The 21,513-nt window shown below is 42.3% G+C and overlaps 1 protein-coding gene across 4 annotated transcripts in view; it reads right to left on the bottom strand.

Annotated features, from left to right (window-relative positions):
• Positions 1–867: 867 nt before the first annotated feature.
• LOC311107757 (septin-6-like) overlaps positions 868–21,513 on the bottom strand; it is a 37,994-nt gene continuing 17,348 nt past the window's right edge. Inside the window, exons 6-12 of one of the 4 annotated variants that reach the window (XR_014610445.1) lie at positions 16,983–17,079; positions 15,827–15,995; positions 10,345–10,477; positions 9,964–10,154; positions 7,954–8,001; positions 5,999–6,774; positions 5,251–5,897 (exon numbers count right to left, since the gene is read on the bottom strand). Coding sequence is in view for 3 of the 4 variants with exons in the window: in XM_084150286.1 (XP_084006412.1) it covers positions 2,147–2,156; positions 9,964–10,154; positions 10,345–10,477; positions 15,827–15,995; positions 16,983–17,079 (600 nt within the window). In the remaining variant the exon portion in view is untranslated. Of the gene's footprint in view, positions 2,157–5,250; positions 6,775–7,953; positions 8,002–9,963; positions 10,155–10,344; positions 10,478–15,826; positions 15,996–16,982; positions 17,080–21,513 lie in introns of those variants that run through there. The other 3 variants (XM_084150288.1, XM_084150287.1, XM_084150286.1) reach the window with 3 other exon arrangements.

Raw genomic sequence — 21,513 nt, 5'->3', positions numbered from 1 at the left:
CAGATATTTCACCGAATGTATAAGTGTGAAGCATCCGGTTGGCGTATCCACTCACTACCAAATATGGTGATGAGAGGAAGCCCAGTGGCCGGCAGTGGGAGAATATTAAGCAAGATGAATTTTGGCCGACATTTTGCTAATTTTCTCATCGATAAAACATTTGATCTCAATACAGTTTTCTGCTGCTAGAATATCTGCTCCTAGAATATGACACGAACAGAGTGGACTGCGTTTTGTAGATTTTACCCTTTGCCAAAGTTTTAAAAAATGCGTTGTTTAGGAGTGCACGGGTGAATTGAGTTATTGCACACGCGCACTCTACAGAGTAGGCGTTCCCTAACATAAATATGCAAATACATGCTACAACACGCCAATAGGATCTCGCTAGCTCGTGCTTGGCTCTGCCCCCCTCCTTGCTTGTTCTGCCCACTGACTCATTTGTTCCCATTGGAAACAACGTGTGGTGGTCTATCTAGGGTTAGTTATAAAAACCTTTGCTACAACCCTCGCTTTTCTGTCCATCTAAAATCATGGCGTCTGTGCTTCAGTTTCCGCATGCATGCGTGGGCTGGTAGCAGACTGAGAGGCAGAGTAGCAGACGGTCGACTTTATTCTCTTTAATGTAATGTGTATTAGGTATGTCTATCTAGACATTATGTTTTTTTTTTTTTTTATAGCTAGCTAGTTAATACTTTTAGAATAATTATAGGGTTTACCCCCTCCCCCCTTTAACCAAAAGGTGGCAGTCTTCCTCTTCACCTTCAAAGTGCACCAAAAATGTGGGTTTATTTCAATGTGTGAACATTTATATAACATCAGTGTTTATTATTTGCACAACTAAGTCATTTGGCATACAAAACAAATACACACTATCTGAATCATTTTATTGAAAATTTACATAAATGGAATCAAACTACAATAAAATATTTCATATTACATTTGTGGTGTGGACGGGTAATTGATTAGGAGGGGTGATTATGGCAGATACTAGAAAAATGTATGGCAATTTTTTACACCAAAATGTAACTACACCGGTCTCCACTTCAATACACAAAATATATCCTTATAAATTATACAAATGTATCAATCTGTGTCTAGGATTCAACTCCATCTCATTGTAATATTTGGCAATATGGGTGCTGAAAATTGTGGAGAGGGTATAACTGCACATAACAAGGAGTAATACACAAGATACAACTGATCCAAACAATATAGAGCACCAAATGTGAAAGAGTGCAAAACGGAAAGGTTAGGGGAGAAAACAGCTATGGGAGCAAAAGGACAAGATCACAGAGGTGATGAAATAAAAAGGAGCATTAGACATGCAAAATACAGAATAGGTTGATGGCATTAAATGTGACCTACATGGTATTTCAGTACGGAAAATGTGTTTTCACTAAATAAGTGCTTGACATGAATACGGCTCTGGCTCTTCTAAGTTCCAATGAAACAACCTATGCAGTGAACATAAAGAACACTGTTTTGGATCGCAATTGTCTTTTGGTTTTTAAATGACAAAAGTATATACTAGTCACACATATAAGGTAAGATGTCACACTTTGCTCTATCAATCACCAAATTAATGTCTTTGGGTTTTATCAGTGTTTTATTGAGATCTGGGTTGTGCTATTTGTATTCAGAACTAACTACCCCTGTGAATGAGGAGCACATGAATAATATAGGCTATTTGTAATAGTAATGGTAATTTCAAACAGAACAAGCCCATCTCAATATTGACTTAATATATGATTGAATGTTATTACATAAAGACCTCCTTAAAATTAACTGTCAATGAAATTCTGATAGTTTTGTGCAAAATATAAATTAATCCAGAGCCTTGGCTCTTTTACAATTGGTATGATGAAACTATTGATTTGATGTGTTTCTCTTGAACAACCGTCTAGAATCCTACCTGAGCAAAACTCAGTTTATTCACACACCAAGACGGAGCTGCAAAATATTAAGAGTGAAGGACTCCCACTTGCCAAAGTGTACAGTGTGAAGCCCACGTTAGGCCATGGTCAACAAAGCAGATGAGATGGAAGTTAAAAAAGGTTGATGCAGTGAGAAAAGACAGGAAGAAGAAATGGGTGCTTAGTTCTTGTTGAAGCTGCAATCCCCTCTTCAGACAGGTGGCCGAGACAGATTAAAAGAAGCTAGAGAGAGGAAGAGACAAATGCAGTTACAAGAGATGCCGAAGGCAAGGTTCAAGATAAATAAGAAACAAGGATTACTGACATTTTGGGAGGAAAGACAGGAATTATTTCGCTCATCAAAGTCAGCACAGCAAAAACACACAAGATGACAAAAACACATAGCCATAGGCAAAATATGAACATTAAGCCACAGTGAGCACATATGGTTAGAGCAGCAGTGACATACATATAGGGTTACAGTGGGGGAAAAAAGTATTTAGTCAGCCACCAATTGTGCAAGTTCTCCCACTTAAAAAGATGAGAGAGGCCTGTAATTTTCATCATAGGTACACGTCAACTATGACAGACAAAATGAGAAAAAAAATTCCATAAAATCACATTGTAGGATTTGTAATGAATTTATTTGCAAATTATGGTGGAAAATAAGTATTTGGTCAATAACAAAAGTTTCTCAATACTTTGTTATATACCCTTTGTTGGCAATGACACAGGTCAAACGTTTTCTGTAAGTCTTCACAAGGTTTTCACACACTGTTTCTGGTATTTTGGCCCATTCCTCCATGCAGATCTCCTCTAGAGCAGTGATGTTTTGGGGCTGTCGCTGGGCAACACGGACTTTCAACTCCCTCCAAAGATTTTCTATGGGGTTGAGATCTGGAGACTGGCTAGGCCACTCCAGGACCTTGAAATGCTTCTTACGAAGCCACTCCTTCGTTGCCCGGGCGGTGTGTTTGGGATCATTGTCATGCTGAAAGACCCAGCCACGTTTCATCTTCAATGCCCTTGCTGATGGAAGGAGGTTTTCACTCAAAATCTCACGATACATGGCCCCATTCATTCTTTCCTTTACACGGATCAGTCGTCCTGGTCCCTTTGCAGAAAAACAGTCCCAAAGCATGATGTTTCCACCCCCATGCTTTACAGTAGGTATGGTGTTCTTTGGATGCAACTCAGCATTCTTTGTCCTCCAAACACGACGTGTTTAGTTTTTACCAAAAAGTTATATTTTGGTTTCATCTGACCATATGATATTCTCCCAATCCTCTTCTGGATCATCCAAATGCACTCTAGCAAACTTCAGACGGGTCTGGACATGTACTGGCTTAAGCAGGGGGACACGTCTGGCACTGCAGGATTTGAGTCCCTGGCGGCGTAGTGTGTTACTGATGGTAGGCTTTGTTACTTTGGTCCCAGCTCTCTGCAGGTCATTCACTAGGTCCCCCCGTGTGGTTCTGGGATTTTTGCTCACCGTTCTTGTGATCATTTTGACCCCACGGGGTGAGATCTTGCGTGGAGCCCCAGATCGAGGGAGATTATCAGTGGTCTTGTATGTCTTCCATTTCCTAATAATTGCTCCCACAGTTGATTTCTTCAAACCAAGCTGCTTACCTGTTGCAGATTCAGTCTTCCCAGCCTGGTGCAGGTCTACAATTTTGTTTCTGGTGTCCTTTGACAGCTCTTTGGTCTTGGCCATAGTGGAGTTTGGAGTGTGACTGTTTGAGGTTGTGGACAGGTGTATTTTATACTGATAACAAGTTCAAACAGGTGCCATTAATACAGGTAACGAGTGGAGGACAGAGGAGCCTCTTAAAGAAGAAGTTACAGGTCTGTGAGAGCCAGAAATCTTGCTTGTTTGTAGGTGAGCAAATACTTATTTTCCACCATAATTTGCAAATAAATTCATTAAAAATCCTACAATGTGATTTTCTGGATTTTTTTCCTCAATTTGTCTGTCATAGTTGACGTGTACCTATGATGGAAATTACAGGCCTCTCTCATCTTTTTAAGTGGGAGAACTTGCACAATTGGTGGCTGACTAAATACTTGTTTTCCCCACTGTATCCTTTAGTTAATACATAGAGCAGATTAATGTTTTTTTCTAAACCAGAAGGGTAGGGTCCGCAATTCCTCTCCTCAGCCTTGGGTAACCCGCTACCCACAAAGCCTGGTCCCTTAGCAAAGCTTGAGGGTGGAAGCACCTACTCAGTGCAGAGCCAGGGATTACTGCAAAGGAAAGGTAAATACACAGAGCAGTGAACAGGGGGACTGAAACAGGGTGTGAATGACACCACACAACAAGGCACACCCTGCCAACCCATATAGCTTAGGACGACAGTTCCCCAGAGACATTGAGACAAAGAGCGACTTGAGAAGGGATTGTGAGAAGTTGTAAACCATACCTACTACACCCGTGTACAAGAATGTATTAGCATGTAAGCGACTCATTTCAATACATTTAGAATAAAATAAAATGCCTACATCTGTGGACACTTGTCAGACCAACTGTCCCACCTGTGTCACGGTACAAAGGCATGTTGATTATATTGTCCCCTGTAGCTCAGTTGGTAGAGCATGGCGCTTGCAACGCCAGGGTTGTGGGTTCGTTTCCCACGGGGGGGCAGTATGAAAAATATATGCACTCACTAACTGTAGGTCGCTCTGGATAAGAGCGTCTGCTAAATGACTAAAATGTAAATGTAATTGAGCAAAGACACACAGACATGTTTTTGGAGGGTGATGTGGGGGTTCTAAGAAATGTTTTTCTGATAAACAACACCCTGTCCTCAAGATACAGATGTGAAGGAAGTGGATTGGAAAATAAATACCAACAATCTCATTGGTAGTGTTCCTATCCTGTTTCTCTAGGAGGAATGGAGGATGACTGCTGGCTCAGTCTGTTCAGACAAAAGCAGTGCAGCACTATAAGGCTGAATACTAACTTGACATTTGTGCACCTAACTTAAATGCTCATGCAAGTCTCCCAATGAATTCAATGCATGATTTATGTGAAATTCCAAGTTACGTGCGCATATCCCAAGTTAGGGTTCAGCCCTATGAATTCAAGTTTGCAGACAATTTTGCTCTGTAAAGCTCTGTAAGGAGAGTTGTTTTGACAATAACAATGGCGTGATATCTCAAAGCCCTTGAATGAGAGTTAAATATCTAGACCTTAACTCTCTAGACCAAACCCAGTGTTTTCAACTGTAATCAGAATTTATGTGAAACCCTAATATCATCACATGTTCAGAACCCACTCACATATTATATGTTACTGCTTCATTAAATATTTCATACACAATAATCGTGGCCAAAGTTGAAATATTTGGTGAAATTTGCCCTTTATTTCCTTTGGAGATTAAGTATTTTTTGTGTAACACTGATGATACAAGTGCAGTACTGATCCCTACATAATTGTTATTTGGTTAAATGGCTTAAAATATGCTGTTATATGTAGAAAAAATCTAAAAGTCACAACTGCACTGGAAATATACAAAATCACATTTGTGTAAAATGTGCAAATGTGAAAAGCTAACAAGTATGCAGATAGTGTACAGTATATGAAAAACAATGAGGTATGGCAAAGAGATGACAAGAAATCATTAATATCTGCACATGCACCAGGCGAAGATGAAATAACATCAGCAGTTGACTATTAACACTCACTCTCTCCATAGCCTGAGTGCAAGTCTGTTTGTGCCATCATGCCAACTCCCTGTCACTCATTATCATGCCATGTTAGGAGCAGGCAAAAGCACAAACAGATCTGGGACCAGGCTACTCTCTTGATAGGCGGTGGACAACATGCCCTCATTCAAAATATACTATGATTGTATCTTAATTTTCAATAATTATGCATTGCATGCCAATACGATATCAGTGCACACCATCATAATGTCATACTATTGGAGTGGTTGAAGATACCCTGGTAGTGAGTAGAATAGTGGTGGTCTGAAACATGGACTGGAAGATGCTAATGAGCGCGCACACACACACACACACACACACACACACACACACACACACACACACACACACACACACACACACACACACACACACACACACACACACACACACACACACACACACACACACACACACACACAGCTATGTCTTACTATACTAGTGAGGTCTATTTGGGGACCAACAACTGATTTCCATTCAAAATCCTATTTTTCCTAACCGCTAACCCTAAACCTAACTCTTAACCTAACCTTAACCCTTAACCATAACCCTAATTCTAACCCCAATTCTAACCCTAAACCTAACCCCTAAGGCTAAAATAGCCTTTTTACAAGTGAGGACCAACAACATTTCCTCACATCTCTGAATTTTAGTTGGTTTACTATTCTTTTGAGGACTTCTGGTACTTACAAGTATAGTAAAACGTGTCCACACACACGCACAAGCACACGCACACGCACACGCACACACCACTGGCCTGGTCTGACCACAGCTGATGTACGTTTCACCTTAGCCTCCACAAACTCCTGCCTGTCACAACAGTAGTTGTGCATATAAAAGTTAAAAGCACACTCAGTCATGCGGAACAGGTCAACAACAAAAACAACAAGAGAATACATCTACTTTCCAACAGAAAACAAACAGGCAGAATGATGGCTTGTAAAAAAAAAACGTACAAAAACAAGCATCTTTAGCGCAAAAAGGATGCATTTGAGTCAAGGATTCCCATTCACAGTAATGGCTGGATTCTTCCACTTGGCAGGGGCATGTGTGGGGTTTGGAATGGGGGAGAGGGGGGAGGGCAGGAGGGCACAGAGAACAGCATGGCACTGCCAGGGATGGGGTGAAAAATCATTCCTACAGGAATCCTGAACTGGAAACGAGAGAGAAGGACCATTACTGCTTTCTAGGGGTTAACACCAACACTAGTAGATACCACAGGAGGCTGCTGAGGGGAGGACAGCTCATAATAATGGCCGAAATGGCGCAAATAAAATGGCATCAAACACATGGAAACCAGCCATTACCACGAGCCCATCCTCCCCAATGAAGGTGCCACCAACTTCCTGTGATAGACATACTTTTTAATCAAATGACAGAATCACATTCATGCTAGTGGTAAGATGTAATGTTAAAAGGAACACGCATTTAGGTTGTTACTGTTTATAGGACTTATGAGTGTTTGGGGGCTGGGGAGATTTAGAGTATCTGTTGAAACTAAATTGATTTGGTATGCTAATAACCTAACACATCTTTGGTATGACTCGGCCTTGTGGTCAGAGTGTGCGCCATGAGATTGGAAGGTTGGGAGTTCCATCCTGGCCGAGTCATACCAAACAAAATAAAATGGGACCTGATGTGTCTCTGCTTGGCATTCAGCATCAAGGAGATAGATTGGGGGTAAGGCCCTGTAATAGTCTAGTGTCCTGTCCAGGGGGTTTACTTGTACATCAAGCTGACTCACGCTACAGAAACAGGAGATTGGCTCCTGCCGCTTGTGCAAGACTACTTATTTTATGGACTAACACAGATGGGGACAGCCGAAGAAGCCTTTTGGAACCCTTTTTTCGAAGAGTTTATGGCTGAGTCTGTATGAATAGCGTAGCTCTCAGTAGGTGTTTCTTTTGTATCAATAAAGAGGTGGGTGTCAAATAGCTGAAGGATCAACAAAAAAACATTGCTATAAAAAATCCTCATACACAAGGATCGGCCCTGAGGCTGAACAGCGCACTAGAGTGACCCTGCAGTTTCTGCTGGACTTTGAATGGCTCTTTGTGTAGTGGCTGGGCAGGGCAGGGGCGGACCACAAAAGCAGATTGTTGTGGTATTGATAGTAGACATATTGTTGCCTGCATTTCTACCAGCTGCTAGAAGTTAAAAGACTGTTATTGAAATCAATTTGGAAAAGTTTATAATTATAATTTGAGGACTTCCTTCTCATTTAAGTTCAAATATGTGTTTAACTCACATCTGATTAACATGTATTTAAACATTGTTTTATGTGCTTTTTATCATTGGTTACCAGGGGAACAGTTGAATATGCAAGCCTTACCAGGACAAGATGCCTCATGCAGCATGCAGCAAGTGGGGGAGGAGTTAACTGTAAAACAGCATGGATGAACATAGGTGACACATGCACTCACAGAAGACATATGGTGCATTCAAGACAACTCGGAAACTAGGAACCTCCGAGTAAAAATGTACGTACGTTTTTTGTGTAGATCTTCCTATTGGCTGATTCAGATATTTTCAAAGTGGGAAACTTGGGCCTCATCTTTCTACAACGAGTTTATAAGTCGGAAATGTCAGAGTTTTCGAGTTGTCTTGAATGCGGCAACACATACACATGTCACATCTACACCACTCACATCTACACCACACATTAAAACATGTCATGCTCATGTCCTTTGGTTCCTGAAGAAAACATTAATTTGTAGCATAAGCTATCTACAGGCTTATGTTTTGAACTAGATAAAGAAATAGAAAGGCTCCAAGTTTGGGATCCAAAGGTTTCGCAAATGAGGAAGTATTAACTATAATTCATACGGCCAGTTTCACAGACAAGATTAAGCTAGGCTTTTTAGTCTAGGTCAAGGCTTAATCTGTGTCCAGGAAACTGGCCAATAATGTTTTGATCAGTAACCCAGAGACATGAAGTGAATGGGGAGGAGAGTAAAGTGAACACTGTGAGGAGGAAAAACAGCTGCCTGGTGGGGGGGAAAACTCCAGAGTTCAGAGACAGCGGAGAGAAATGACAGAAGAACTGTAAAGAAAATCAGTTAGAATTTTAAAAAAGAACCTTTCTCAGTGCAAGTGTCTTCATTCTCTCTAACAGGGCTCACATCAGCTTGAATACAGTGATTACCAACATGAAAGGACCCACGACAACAACAACTCTCTGTCACCACGGCCCTAATACTGCAGCCCTATACTACAGGTAAAACAAGCTGTAAAAATGACTTCACCAACATTCCTATGGGGTATAGACCTATACCAGCAGTGTCCCTAGTCTAGGGTCAATACAATCAGATTACTGTAATACCAAGTCTAATCTAGATTCATCTGGTTTAGGATATTACTAACTATAGTACTCTACTCTGTATGATAAAGGTGGATAGAAAACAATCTAAAATCACAGTAAAGTGGAAGCGATCCTAATTTCTGGTGCATTTCGTGTTCATTTTGAGGAGAAAATTTGCAAGTCCCCCTCTATACCATAGTTATAAAGGCTTAAGAGCAAAAGCTTGCTAGACTGCTAAGCTAAGCATCACTACATCTATTGCTCCTCCATTTCAAAGTAATCAGAGTCAGCTACGTTGATTATCACTCGTCCATTAGACTGGGGAGAGAAACCACTCAGTGCTCAGTGACATTAACGGTCAGGCAAAGAGTTCCTGGAAATGTATCGACACAAGGCAAATGAAAGCTTTGATTAAGGAGTTTGTTGTTTGTCTAGGTGTGGTGTGTGCCAGGCTTCTTCATATCTGAGGTGCGGCTGACGCAACAACAGCATACAGTACAGTGGTCCACATACATACAGCACAGAATTAAATCACATTTCTATTTTGATCAGTCCATCCCACCATCTGTATCACCAAGTATACATACATGGATAGGGAAGAACAGTAATACGTCATTTGGATGGCATCTATTCTAAGTGGAATGAATGACCCAGTGTTTCCCCGATTATTGTATAGGCGGGGAACCCCTCATTTTGGTTAATGTTGATTTGGTGGCCTTTGCGCTCTGCCTGGAAAACGATCTAGGGGAAACACTATAGTCACAACTTATCCAGTTGGTCTTTGATCCTCCTAGATCAGGTTGTGACATCAAATTGCTCCAGTCTAGTATCCCTAAGGAATCCTCAAGGATAGCTGGGTCGTGTTCATTAGTGCACGCAACAGAAAACATGTTAAAATGTTTAGAACTAAACATGAACAAGTCCAGGTAGTCCCTCCCTGTTTGGGTCTGTTCTCTTCTGTTTGGGTGCCTAATGAACATGACCCTGAACACTGCCTGCTGTGTGAGTAGGAGGGAGGTGAACGCGGACGAAGATACTTACTTTTTTCTCTCCTTGTCCCTCTTGAGTGTGGTGGAGCCACCTGCCTGCTGGGCCTGGGACTGCAGGAGCTCGGCGGCCATCTTTTTCTGCTTGAAGCCGTTGAGCTCGTCATCCAGGGATTTCTTCTTGTCCTCCAGCTTCTTCTTCTCATCCTGGTGCAGCTTCTTGAGCCGGTCAAACTTCTCGTGCAGCTGTGTGGCGAGGGAGAAGACTTACGTCTTAGATAGAAACTCTTTTAGAAGGTGTGATATCTGTAGCAAACAGAGATGTCACACATGTAACCGTAGTTATTCTTAGGTTGGTAGGATTGGTGAGGACGTGGCAGAATGAAAGCGTTAACTAGTAACGGAGAAACCTTCCTGTGTACACTAACACACACACCTCTTTCTCGGCCTCCTTCAGCTCAGCCTCCTTTTCTTTGACTCTCTGGACGAACATCTGCCTCATCTCTTCCTCTTTCTTCTGCAGCTCTCCCATGAACTCATTCCTCTTGGCCTCGTACGTCTCCTGCAGACTGGGCTCCACACAGAAAGAGGAAAGTCAGAAATGATGTCATACTAATGAGTCATACATGTTAGTACTATGTCTACCATTACTGTCATTTAAATCAAAATGCAAAAAGTAGGTGTGATTAACTAAAGGGGTGGTAGAAAGTGGAAAGTAGTGCTTCCCCATTCTCCACCCTTCTCCTAAAGAGTGCACTTGCACACTCCTCAGCATGGATTTTAAAGCATTGAAAGTATGTAAGAATTGGATGGAGGGAGTTTCTTATTTTTTGTAACTATTGATTTTTAATTTTTTTACAGGACTACAACACAAAAACAAAACGCCCACTATACAAAACATTCTTTAAGGTGGTCAACATATGTTTTTCAAATTCTGTCAAATATGTCTGGTTTATGTTTAATTTGATAATATATAGTCTTATGGGATGTAGCTAGATAGTTCAGTCCTCCTGTTTGTTATTGAGGGTGAATATAAGGCTTTCCAATTGATGGCTATCCATTTTATTTGCAACAATTAGACCTAGATTACAAAACTTTCTCTGATATTGATCACCAATATTTACATTTCCCAACAGATATATGTAATAGGTTTCATTTGTGCTTTTTGCATCTCCAACAGATATGTGACATTTCTGGGTGCATTACATGCATTCTGGCAGGAGTGTAGGAAGTCCTATGAATTATCATGAATTGCAGTAGTTTATGTCTTCGGTTGTAGGGGCAGATATGAACATTTTCACATACAGTGGGGAAAAAAAGTATTTAGTCAGCCACCAATTGTGCAATCTCCCACTTAAAAAGATGAGAGACGCCTGTAATTTTCATCATAGGTACACGTCAACTATGACAGACAAATTGAGGGAAAAAAATCCAGAAAATCACATTGTAGGATTTTTAATGAATTTATTTGCAAATTATGGTGGAAAATAAGTATTTGGTCACCTACAAACAAGCAAGATTTCTGGCTCTCACAGACCTGTAACTTCTTCTTTAAGAGGCTCCTCTGTCCTCCACTCGTTACCTGTATTAATGGCACCTGTTTGAACTTGTTATCAGTATAAAAGACACCTGTCCACAACCTCAAACAGTCACACTCCAAACTCCACTATGGCCAAGACCAAAGAGCTGTCAAAGGACACCAGAAACAAAATTGTCGACCTGCACCAGGCTGGGAAGACTGAATCTGCAACAGGTAAGCAGCTTGGTTTGAAGAAATCAACTGTGGGAGCAATTATTAGGAAATGGAAGACATACAAGACCACTGATAATCTCCCTCGATCTGGGGCTCCACGCAAGATCTCACCCCGTGGGGTCAAAATGATCACAAGAACGGTGAGCAAAAATCCCAGAACCACACAGGGGGACCTAGTGAATGACCTGCAGAGAGCTGGGACCAAAGTAACAAAGCCTACCATCAGTAACACACTACGCCGCCAGGGACTCAAATCCTGCAGTGCCAGACGTGTCCCCCTGCTTAAGCCAGTACATGTCCAGGCCCGTCTGAAGTTTGCTAGAGTGCATTTGGATGATCCAGAAGAGGATTGGGAGAATGTCATATGGTCAGATGAAACCAAAATATAACTTTTTGGTAAAAACTCAACTCGTCGTGTTTGGAGGACAAAGAATGCTGAGTTGCATCCAAAGAACACCATACCTACTGTGAAGCATGGGGGTGGAAACATCATGCTTTGGGGCTGTTTTTCTGCAAAGGGACCAGGACGACTGATCCGTGTAAAGGAAAGAATGAATGGGGCCATGTATTGTGAGATTTTGAGTGAAAACCTCCTTCCATCAGCAAGGGCATTGAAGATGAAACGTGGCTTGGTCTTTCAGCATGACAATGATCCCAAACACACCGCCCGGGCAACGAAGGAGTGGCTTCGTAAGAAGCATTTCAAGGTCCTGAAGTGGCCTAGCCAGTCTCCAGATCTCAACCCCATAGAAAATCTTTGGAGGGAGTTGAAAGTCCGTGTTGCCCAGCGACAGCCCCAAAACATCACTGCTCTAGAGGAGATCTGCATGGAGGAATGGGCCAAAATACCAGCAACAGTGTGTGAAAACCTTGTGAAGACTTACAGAAAACGTTTGACCTGTGTCATTGCCAACAAAGGGTATATAACAAAGTATTGAGAAACTTTTGTTATTGACCAAATACTTATTTTCCACCATAATTTGCAAATAAATTCATTAAAAATCCTACAATGTGATTTTCTGGAAAAAAAATTCTCATTTTGTCTGTCATAGTATGAAAATTACAGGCCTCTCTCATCTTTTTAAGTGGGAGAACTTGCACAATTGGTGGCTGACTAAATACTTTTTCCCCCACTGTATCTGTGACCAATGGTTCTCCTCAATTTCTTCCTTTAGATCTGTTTCCCATTTTTCCTCTAACCATCTGGTAGAGTTTCAATCAACCCTTGATATAATGACGTAAATGTAAATATAACTTGGCAATCAACTTCTTTGGCGTAGCAGTTTCTTTCAGTATTTTTTCTATACTAGATGCCGTTGGTTCATCCAGATTCTGTTGAATGGAAGAACTTAAAGAAATTGGCCTTGGATAATCCAAATCTTACCTGTAATTGATTGAATGACAGTAGAGATCCATGTTCAAAATTCATAATGCCACTTTGGAACCAGGACTTAAAGGTGTTATCATTAAACACTGGAGGTAAGGTGAGGTTATTTCAAATAGGGGGGCCTGGCGATATTGGATCTTTCCACCTCATTAACTTATGTATATTTTCCAAAACACGAATGAAATTGAGAATCATTGGACTCTGTTTTAGTAGTGAATATAGTGAATATATTTTAGATCATAAGGTATTAAATGTATGGCTTAAATACTCCTCCATGCACAAGGATAGTCTGCTGTCCATTGTTTAAGTGAACGCAGTTGTGCAGCCCAGTAATACATCTTCCCATCTTCCTAAGGTCTTTCCATTCCAAATAAAGTTGGAGCAGGCCATTTATTTAATTTAAAAAGTTGGATGGAATTGAAACTGGCAGGGCCTGGAATAAATACATCAACCTTAGTAATATATTCATTTTGATTATGTTGACCCTACCCAACATGGAGATAGGGAGAGATCTCCATCTCTGAACATCAGATTCAATCCTATCTATTAAAGGAGAGTAATTGATTTTATATGCCTCTTCCAGACTGCATGGTATCAGTACACCCAGGGATTTCATATGTGTCTTTGTCTAGTTCCACTTTGATGTACAGTCATGGTCAAGTTTTGAGAATGACACAAATATTAATTTTCACAAAGTCTGCTGCCTCAGTTTTTATGATGTCAATTTGCATATACTCCAGAATGTTATGAAGAGTGATCAGATGAATTGCAATTAATTGCAAAGTCCCTCTTTGCCATGAAAATGAACTTATAAAAATAAAATAAAACATTTCCACTGCATGTCAGCCCTGCCACGAAAGGACCAGTTGACATCATGTCAATGATTCTCTCGTTAACACAGGTGAGAGTGTTGACGAGGACAAGGCTGGAGATCACTCTGTCATGCTGATTGAGTTAGAATAACAGACTGGAAGCTTTAAAAGGAGGGTGGTGCTTGAAATCATTGTTCTTCCTCTGTTAACCATGGTTACCTGCAAGGAAACGCGTGCCGTCATCATTGCTTTGCACAAAAAGGGCTTCACAGGCAAGGATATTGCTGCTAGTAAGATTGCACCTAAATCAACCATTTATCGGATCATTAAGAACTTCAAGGAGAGAGGTTAAATTGTTGTGAAGAAGGCGTCAGGGCGCCCAAGAAAGTCCAGCAAGCGCCAGGACCGTCTCCTAAAGTTGATTCAGCTGCGGGATCGGGGCACCACCAGTGCAGAGCTTGCTCAGGAATGGCAGCAGGCAGGTGTGAGTGCATCTGCACACACAGTGAGGCGAAGACTTTTGGAGGATGGCCTGGTGTCAAGAAGGGCAGCGAGGAAGCCACTTCTGTCCAGGAAAAATCAGGGACAGACTGATATTCTGCAAAAGGTACAGCAATTGGACTGCTGAGGACTGGGGTAAAGTCATTTTCTTTGATGAATCCCCTTTCCGATTGTTTGGGGCATCCGGAAAAAAGCTTGTCCGGAGAAGAAAAGGTGAGCACTACCATCAGTCCTGTGTCATGCCAACAGTAAAGCATCCTGAGACCATTCATGTGTGGGGTTGCTTCTCAGCCAAGGGAGTGGGCTCACTCACAATTCTGCCTAAGAACACAGCCATGAATAAAGAATGGTACCAACACATCCTCCGAGAGCAGTTTGGTGATGAACAATGCCTTTTCCAGCATGATGGAGCACCTTGCCATAAGGCAAAAGTGATAACTAAGTGGCTCGGGGAACAAAACATCAACATTTTGGTCCATGGCCAGGAAACTCCCCAGACCTTAATCCCATTGAGAACTTGTGGTCAATCCTCAAGATTGGACAAACAAAAACCCACAAATTCTGACAAACTCCAAGCATTGATTATGCAAGAATGGGCTGCCATCAGTCAGGATGTGGCCCAGAAGTTAATTGACAGCATGCCAGGGTGGATTGCAGAGGTCTTGAAAAAGAAGGGTCAACACTGCAAATATTGACTCTTTGCATAAACTTAATGTAATTGTCAATAAAAGCCTTTGACACATATGGAATGCTTGTAATTATACTTCAGTATACCATAGTAACATCTGACAAAAATATCTAAAAACACTGAAGCAGAAAACTTTGTGAAGACCAATACTTGTGTCATTCTCAAAACTTTTGACCACGACTGTACTTTCTAAGCTTGAGAAGTCATGATTAGAAATGGGCATTATTTCAGTTTTCTCCCAATTCACTTTCAAGCCTGATACAGCACCATGTGTCCAACAGTAGTAAAATAATAATAATAATAATAATAATATGCCATTTAGCAGACGCTTTTATCCAAAGCGACTTACAGTCATGTATGCATACATTTTTACGTATGGGTGGTCCCGGGGATCGAACCCACTACCCTGGCGTTACAAGCGCCATGCTCTACCAATTGAGCTACAGAGGACCACAATAAAAAATAAATGACAGAGAATGTTCTGGTTCAGATAAATAAAGTAAAATGTCATCTGCATACAAGGATGTCACATGTTGATCTCCACCAATCTCTATGCCCCGTATTGAGCCATGAGTTCTAATTATTGTTGCTAGGGGTTCTGTGGCTAAAGAAAATAAATAACCAGACAAAGGGCATCCCTGTGGAGGGAGTTTCAACCATTGTTAAATCCATGACAAGGAGTGTGCAGGGTGGAGAATCGGGACGCAGTCTCTGAGGGATGTAGGGAGGAAACAGAAACAGGAAGTAAGGAGGAAATATGAAGAGAAGCAGCCTCACCTGAAGGGTTTGCAGTCAGGGTCCGTGTCCTTGAAGCCCATCTCCTCCAGCTTGCAGCGGCGGTAGAGCTCGTAGTGTCTGGTGTGAGTCTGCTCTCTAAGATCCTCCATGTTCACCCTGATCAGCATCTCTCTCAGCTTCACAAAGTCACAGTGGTTCTCATTCTCCACTGCCAATGACACACACACACACACACACACACACATACATACATACAAACACCCCATCATGCGTCAGACAGCTACTACTCAACGGCGTTCGATTAAAACACTACCACTGGTTGTGACAGTGTGGGTCAGATTGAACAAACAACCATTGTAAAAGACCAGAAACATACAGCTCACACAATTGCTTGTTTTAAACACATTTCTGATTAAACTGCAGGCATGTGTAATACTCAGTGATTCAGAAGTCTGCTCATGCGTTAACAAATGTACACTAATGCAGCTCCATTCATGCCCTATGGCGGGTTAATTTCTGGTTTTAGAATCTAGCGGAGTGCCACGTGAGGTGGCCCCTGGCCTCGTGCACCATCAATGAACCATAGAGTGAACTGAGTAGAGCATGGTACACAATGTCTGAGACAGCCTCAGCCTCCGGAAACAACTATTGTATATATGTTCCATGTGCTAGGCAGGGCTAGGTCTAGTTCATATAACCCCCCACGTATCCACACACAGCCTACACTGACATACGCACGAGTACACCATACTGAACCAAATAACAAATTGACAGCTGATAAGGTGTGGGGATATGGAGGAAGTGTCATATAATTCTAATATCTTATAATTTGATATACTGAGAATACGAGAGATTTAACATCTGTATTCCTATGGTAAATCAGTGACTTTCCCTGATCATGCTCACAGGTTTCATGATCTACCACTTTTCAAGCAATATTGACTTGTTTGAGATAAATCAATCCCATAGAACCCTCAGACATTTGTGACATGACTCAAGCAACAACTGCTGTAGCTCATACAATTATGAAAGAGTGGGCACATGCAGTGTTAAATAGACAAACATGAATGAGATTACATAAGCAGCAGTGATGGCATCCCTCTTGAAGGTATGAATGCAGTTGTTTAGGGAGTTAGGGTGGAATGGGTGTGACGATCTCCCCTCTCATTTCCTCTGTTGATGTGACCTAGCTTACCCTGTACCGTCCCCCAGGGGTACTGCCGCGCTTTCACCATCTTGTTGCCGATCTTCACTTCCTCCGTGCTTCCCACCACGGCGAACGGCAAATGGGCCTGCGGAGCAGACGGGAGAAAGGATTCTCGTCACCGACACCTGAGTCTCTGCCTTTTTTTATTTTTTTTATTTCACCTTTATTTAACCAGGTAAGCCAGTTGAGAACAGGTTCTCATTTACAACTGCGACCTGGCCAAGATAAAGCAAAGCAGTGCAATAAAAACAACACAGAGTTACATATGGGGTAAAAAACATAAAGTCAAAAATACAACAGAAAATATATATACAGTGTGTGCAAATGTAGCAAGTTATGGAGGTAAGGCAATAAATAGGCTATAGTGCAAAATAATTACAATAGTATTAACACTGGAATGCTAGATGTGCAAGAGATTATGTGCAAATAGAGATACTGGGGTGCAAAAGAGCAAAATAAATAACAATATAGGGATGAGGTAGTTGGGTGGGCTAATTTCAGATGGGCTGTGTACAGGTGCAGTGATCGGTAAGGTGCTCTGACAACTGATGCTTAAAGTTATTGAGGGAGATAAGAGTCTCCAGCTTCAGAGATTTTTGCAATTCGTTCCAGTCATTGGCAGCAGAGAACTGGAAGGAATGGCGGCCAAAGGAGGTGTTGGCTTTGGGAATGACCAGTGAGATATACCTGCTGGAGCGCAGACTACGGGTGGGTGCTGCTATGGTGACCAATGAGCTAAGATAAGGCGGGGATTTGCCTAGCAGTGATTTATAGATGGCCTGGAGCCAGTGGGTTTGACGACGAACATGTAGTGAGGACCAGCCAACAAGAGCGTACAGGTCACAGTGGTGGGTAGTGTATGGGGCTTTGGAGACAAAACAGATGGCACTGTGATAGACTACATCCAATTTGCTGAGTAGAGTGTTGGAGGCTATTTTGTAAATGACATCGCCGAAGTCAAGGATCGGTAGGATAGTCAGTTTTGCGAGGGCATGTTTGGCAGCATGAGTGAAGGAGGCTTTGTTGCGAAATAGGAAGCCGATTCTAGATTTAACTTTGGATTGGAGATTCTTTATGTGAGTCTGGAAGGAGAGTTTACAGTCTAACCAGACACCTAGGTATTTGTAGTTGTCCACATACTCTAGGTCAGACCCGTCGAGAGTGGTGATTCTAGTCGGGTGGGCGGGTGCAAGCAGCGTTCGATTGAAAAGCATGCATTTAGTTTTACTAGTGTTTAAGAGCAGTTGGAGGCTACTTAAGGAGTGTTGTATGGCATTGAAGCTCGTTTGGAGGTTTGTTAACACAGTGTCCAATGAAGGGCCAGATGTATACAAAATGGTGTCGTCTGCGTAGAGGTGGATCTGAGAGTCACCAGCAGCAAGAGCGACATCATTGATATACACGGAGAAAAGTGTCGGCCCAAGAATTGAACCCTGTGGCACCCCCATAGAGACTGCCATAGGTCCAGACAACAGGCCCTCCGATTTGACACACTGAACTCTATCTGAGAAGTAGTTGGTGAACCAGGCGAGGCAGTCATTTGAGAAACCAAGGCTATTTAGTCTGCCAATAAGAATGCGGTGGTTGACAGAGTCGAAAGCCTTGGCCAGGTCGATGAAGACGGCTGCACAGTACTGTCTATTATCAATCGCGGTTATAATATCGTTTAGGACCTTGAGCGTGGCTGAAGTGCACCCATGACCAGCTCGGAAACCGGATTGCATAGCGGAGAAGGTACGGTGGTATTCGAAATGGTCGGTGATCTGTTTGTTAACTTGGCTTTCAAATACTTTCGAAAGGCAGGGCAGGATGGATATAGGTCTGTAGCAGTTTGGATCTAGAGTGTCACCCCCTTTGAAGAGGGGGATGACCGCGGCAGCTTTCCAATCTCTGGGGATCTCAGATGTTATGAAAGAGAGGTTGAACAGACTAGTAATAGGGGTTGCGGCAATTTCGGCGGCTAGTTTTAGAAAGAAAGGGTCCAGATTGTCTAGCCCAGCTGATTTGTAGGGGTCCAGATTTTGCAGCGCTTTCAAAACATCAGCTGTCTGAATTTGTGTGAAGGAGAAGCGGGGGGGGGCATGGGCAAGTTGCAGCGGAGGGTGCAGAGTTGGTGGCCGGGGTAGTTGTAGCCAGATGGAAAGCATGGCCAGCTGTAGCAAAATGCTTGTTGAAATTCTCGATTATTGTAGATTTATCGGTGGTGATAGTGTTTCCTAGCCTCAGTGCAGTGGGTAGCTGGGAGGAAGTGCTCTTATTCTCCATGGACTTTACAGTGTCCCAAAACTTTTTGGAGTTAGTGCTACAGGATGCAAATTTCTGTTTGAAAAAGTTAGCCTTTGCTTTCCTGACTGCTTGTGTATATTGGTTCCTAACTTCCCTGAAAAGTTGCATATCGCGGGGGCTATTTGATGCTAATGCAGTACGCCACAGGATGTTTTTGTGCTGGTCAAGGGCAGTCAAGTCTGAGGAGAACCAGGGGCTATATCGGTTCTTAGTTCTGTATTTTTTGAATGGGGCATGTTTATTTAAGATTGAGAGGAAATTACTTTTAAGGAACAACCAGGCATCCTCTACTGACGGAATGAGATCTACAGTGGGGGAAAAAAGTATTTAGTCAGCCACCAATTGTGCAAGTTCTCCCACTTAAAAAGATGAGAGAGGCCTGTAATTTTCATCATAGGTACACGTCAACTATGACAGACAAATTTAGAATTTTTTTTCCAGAAAATCACATTGTAGGATTTTTAATGAATTTATTTGCAAATTATGGTGGAAAATAAGTATTTGGTCACCTACAAACAAGCAAGATTTCTGGCTCTCACAGACCTGTAACTTCTTCTTTAAGAGGCTCCTCTGTCCTCCACTCGTTACCTGTATTAATGGCACCTGTTTGAACTTGTTATCAGTATAAAAGACACCTGTCCACAACCTCAAACAGTCACACTCCAAACTCCACTATGGCCAAGACCAAAGAGCTGTCAAAGGACACCAGAAACAAAATTGTAGACCTGCACCAGGCTGGGAAGACTGAATCTGCAATAGGTAAGCAGCTTGGTTTGAAGAAATCAACTGTGGGAGCAATTATTAGGAAATGGAAGACATACAAGACCACTGATAATCTCCCTCGATCTGGGGCTCCACGCAAGATCTCACCCCGTGGAGTCAAAATGATCACAAGAACGGTGAGCAAAAATCCCAGAACCACACGGGGGGACCTAGTGAATGACCTGCAGAGAGCTGGGACCAAAGTAACAAAGCCTACCATCAGTAACACACTACGCCGCCAGGGACTCAAATCCTGCAGTGCCAGACGTGTCCCCCTGCTTAAGCCAGTACCCGTCTGAAGTTTGCTAGAGTGCATTTGGATGATCCAGAAGAGGATTGGGAGAATGTCATATGGTCAGATGAAACCAAAATATAACTTTTTGGTAAAAACTCAACTCGTCGTGTTTGGAGGACAAAGAATGCTGAGTTGCATCCAAAGAACACCATACCTACTGTGAAGCATGGGGGTGGAAACATCATGCTTTGGGGCTGTTTTTCTGCAAAGGGACCAGGACGACTGATCTGTGTATAGGAAAGAATGAATGGGGCCATGTATCATGAGATTTTGAGTGAAAACCTCCTTCCATCAGCAAGGGCATTGAAGATCAAACGTGGCTGGGTCTTTCAGCATGACAATGATCCCAAACACACCGCCCGGGCAACGAAGGAGTGGCTTCGTAAGACGCATTTCAAGGTCCTGGAGTGGCCTAGCCAGTCTCCAGATCTCAACCCCATAGAAAATCTTTGGAGGGAGTTGAAAGTCTGTGTTGCCCAGCGACAGCCCCAAAACATCACTGCTCTAGAGGAGATCTGCATGGAGGAATGGGCCAAAATACCAGCAACAGTGTGTGAAAACCTTGTGAAGACTTACAGAAAACGTTTGACCTGTGTCATTGCCAACAAAGGGTATATAACAAAGTATTGAGAAACTTTTGTTATTGACCAAATACTTATTTTCCACCATAATTTGCAAATAAATTCATAAAAAATCCTACAATGTGATTTTCTGGAATTTTTTTTCTCATTTTGTCTGTCATAGTTGACGTGTATCTATGATGGAAATTACAGGCCTCTCTCATCTTTTTAAGTGGAAGAACTTGCACAATTGGTGGCTGACTAAATACTTTTTTTCCCCACTGTATATCCATCCATGATACCTGGGCCAGGTCAATTAGGAAGGCCTGCTCGCTAAAGTGTTTTAGGGAGCATTTGACAGTGATGAGGGGTGGTCGTTTGACCGCGGACCCGTTACGGACGCAGGCAATAAGGCAGTGATCGCTGAGATCCTGGTTGAAGACAGCTGAGGTGTATTTAGAGGGTATGTTAGTCAGGATGATATCTATGAGGGTACCCATGTTTACGGATTTAGGGTTGTACCTGGTAGGTTCGTTGATAATTTGCGTGAGGTTGAGGGCATCTAGTTTGGATTGTAGGATGGCCGGGGTATTAAGCATACCCAATTAAGGTCACC

The sequence above is a fragment of the Coregonus lavaretus genome, assembly GCF_964263955.1.
Source record: "Coregonus lavaretus genome assembly, chromosome: 32".
Lineage (NCBI taxonomy): Eukaryota > Metazoa > Chordata > Actinopteri > Salmoniformes > Salmonidae > Coregonus > Coregonus lavaretus.
Note: the sequence above shows the minus strand (reverse complement) of the source record. Positions and strands in the feature narration are given on the sequence as shown.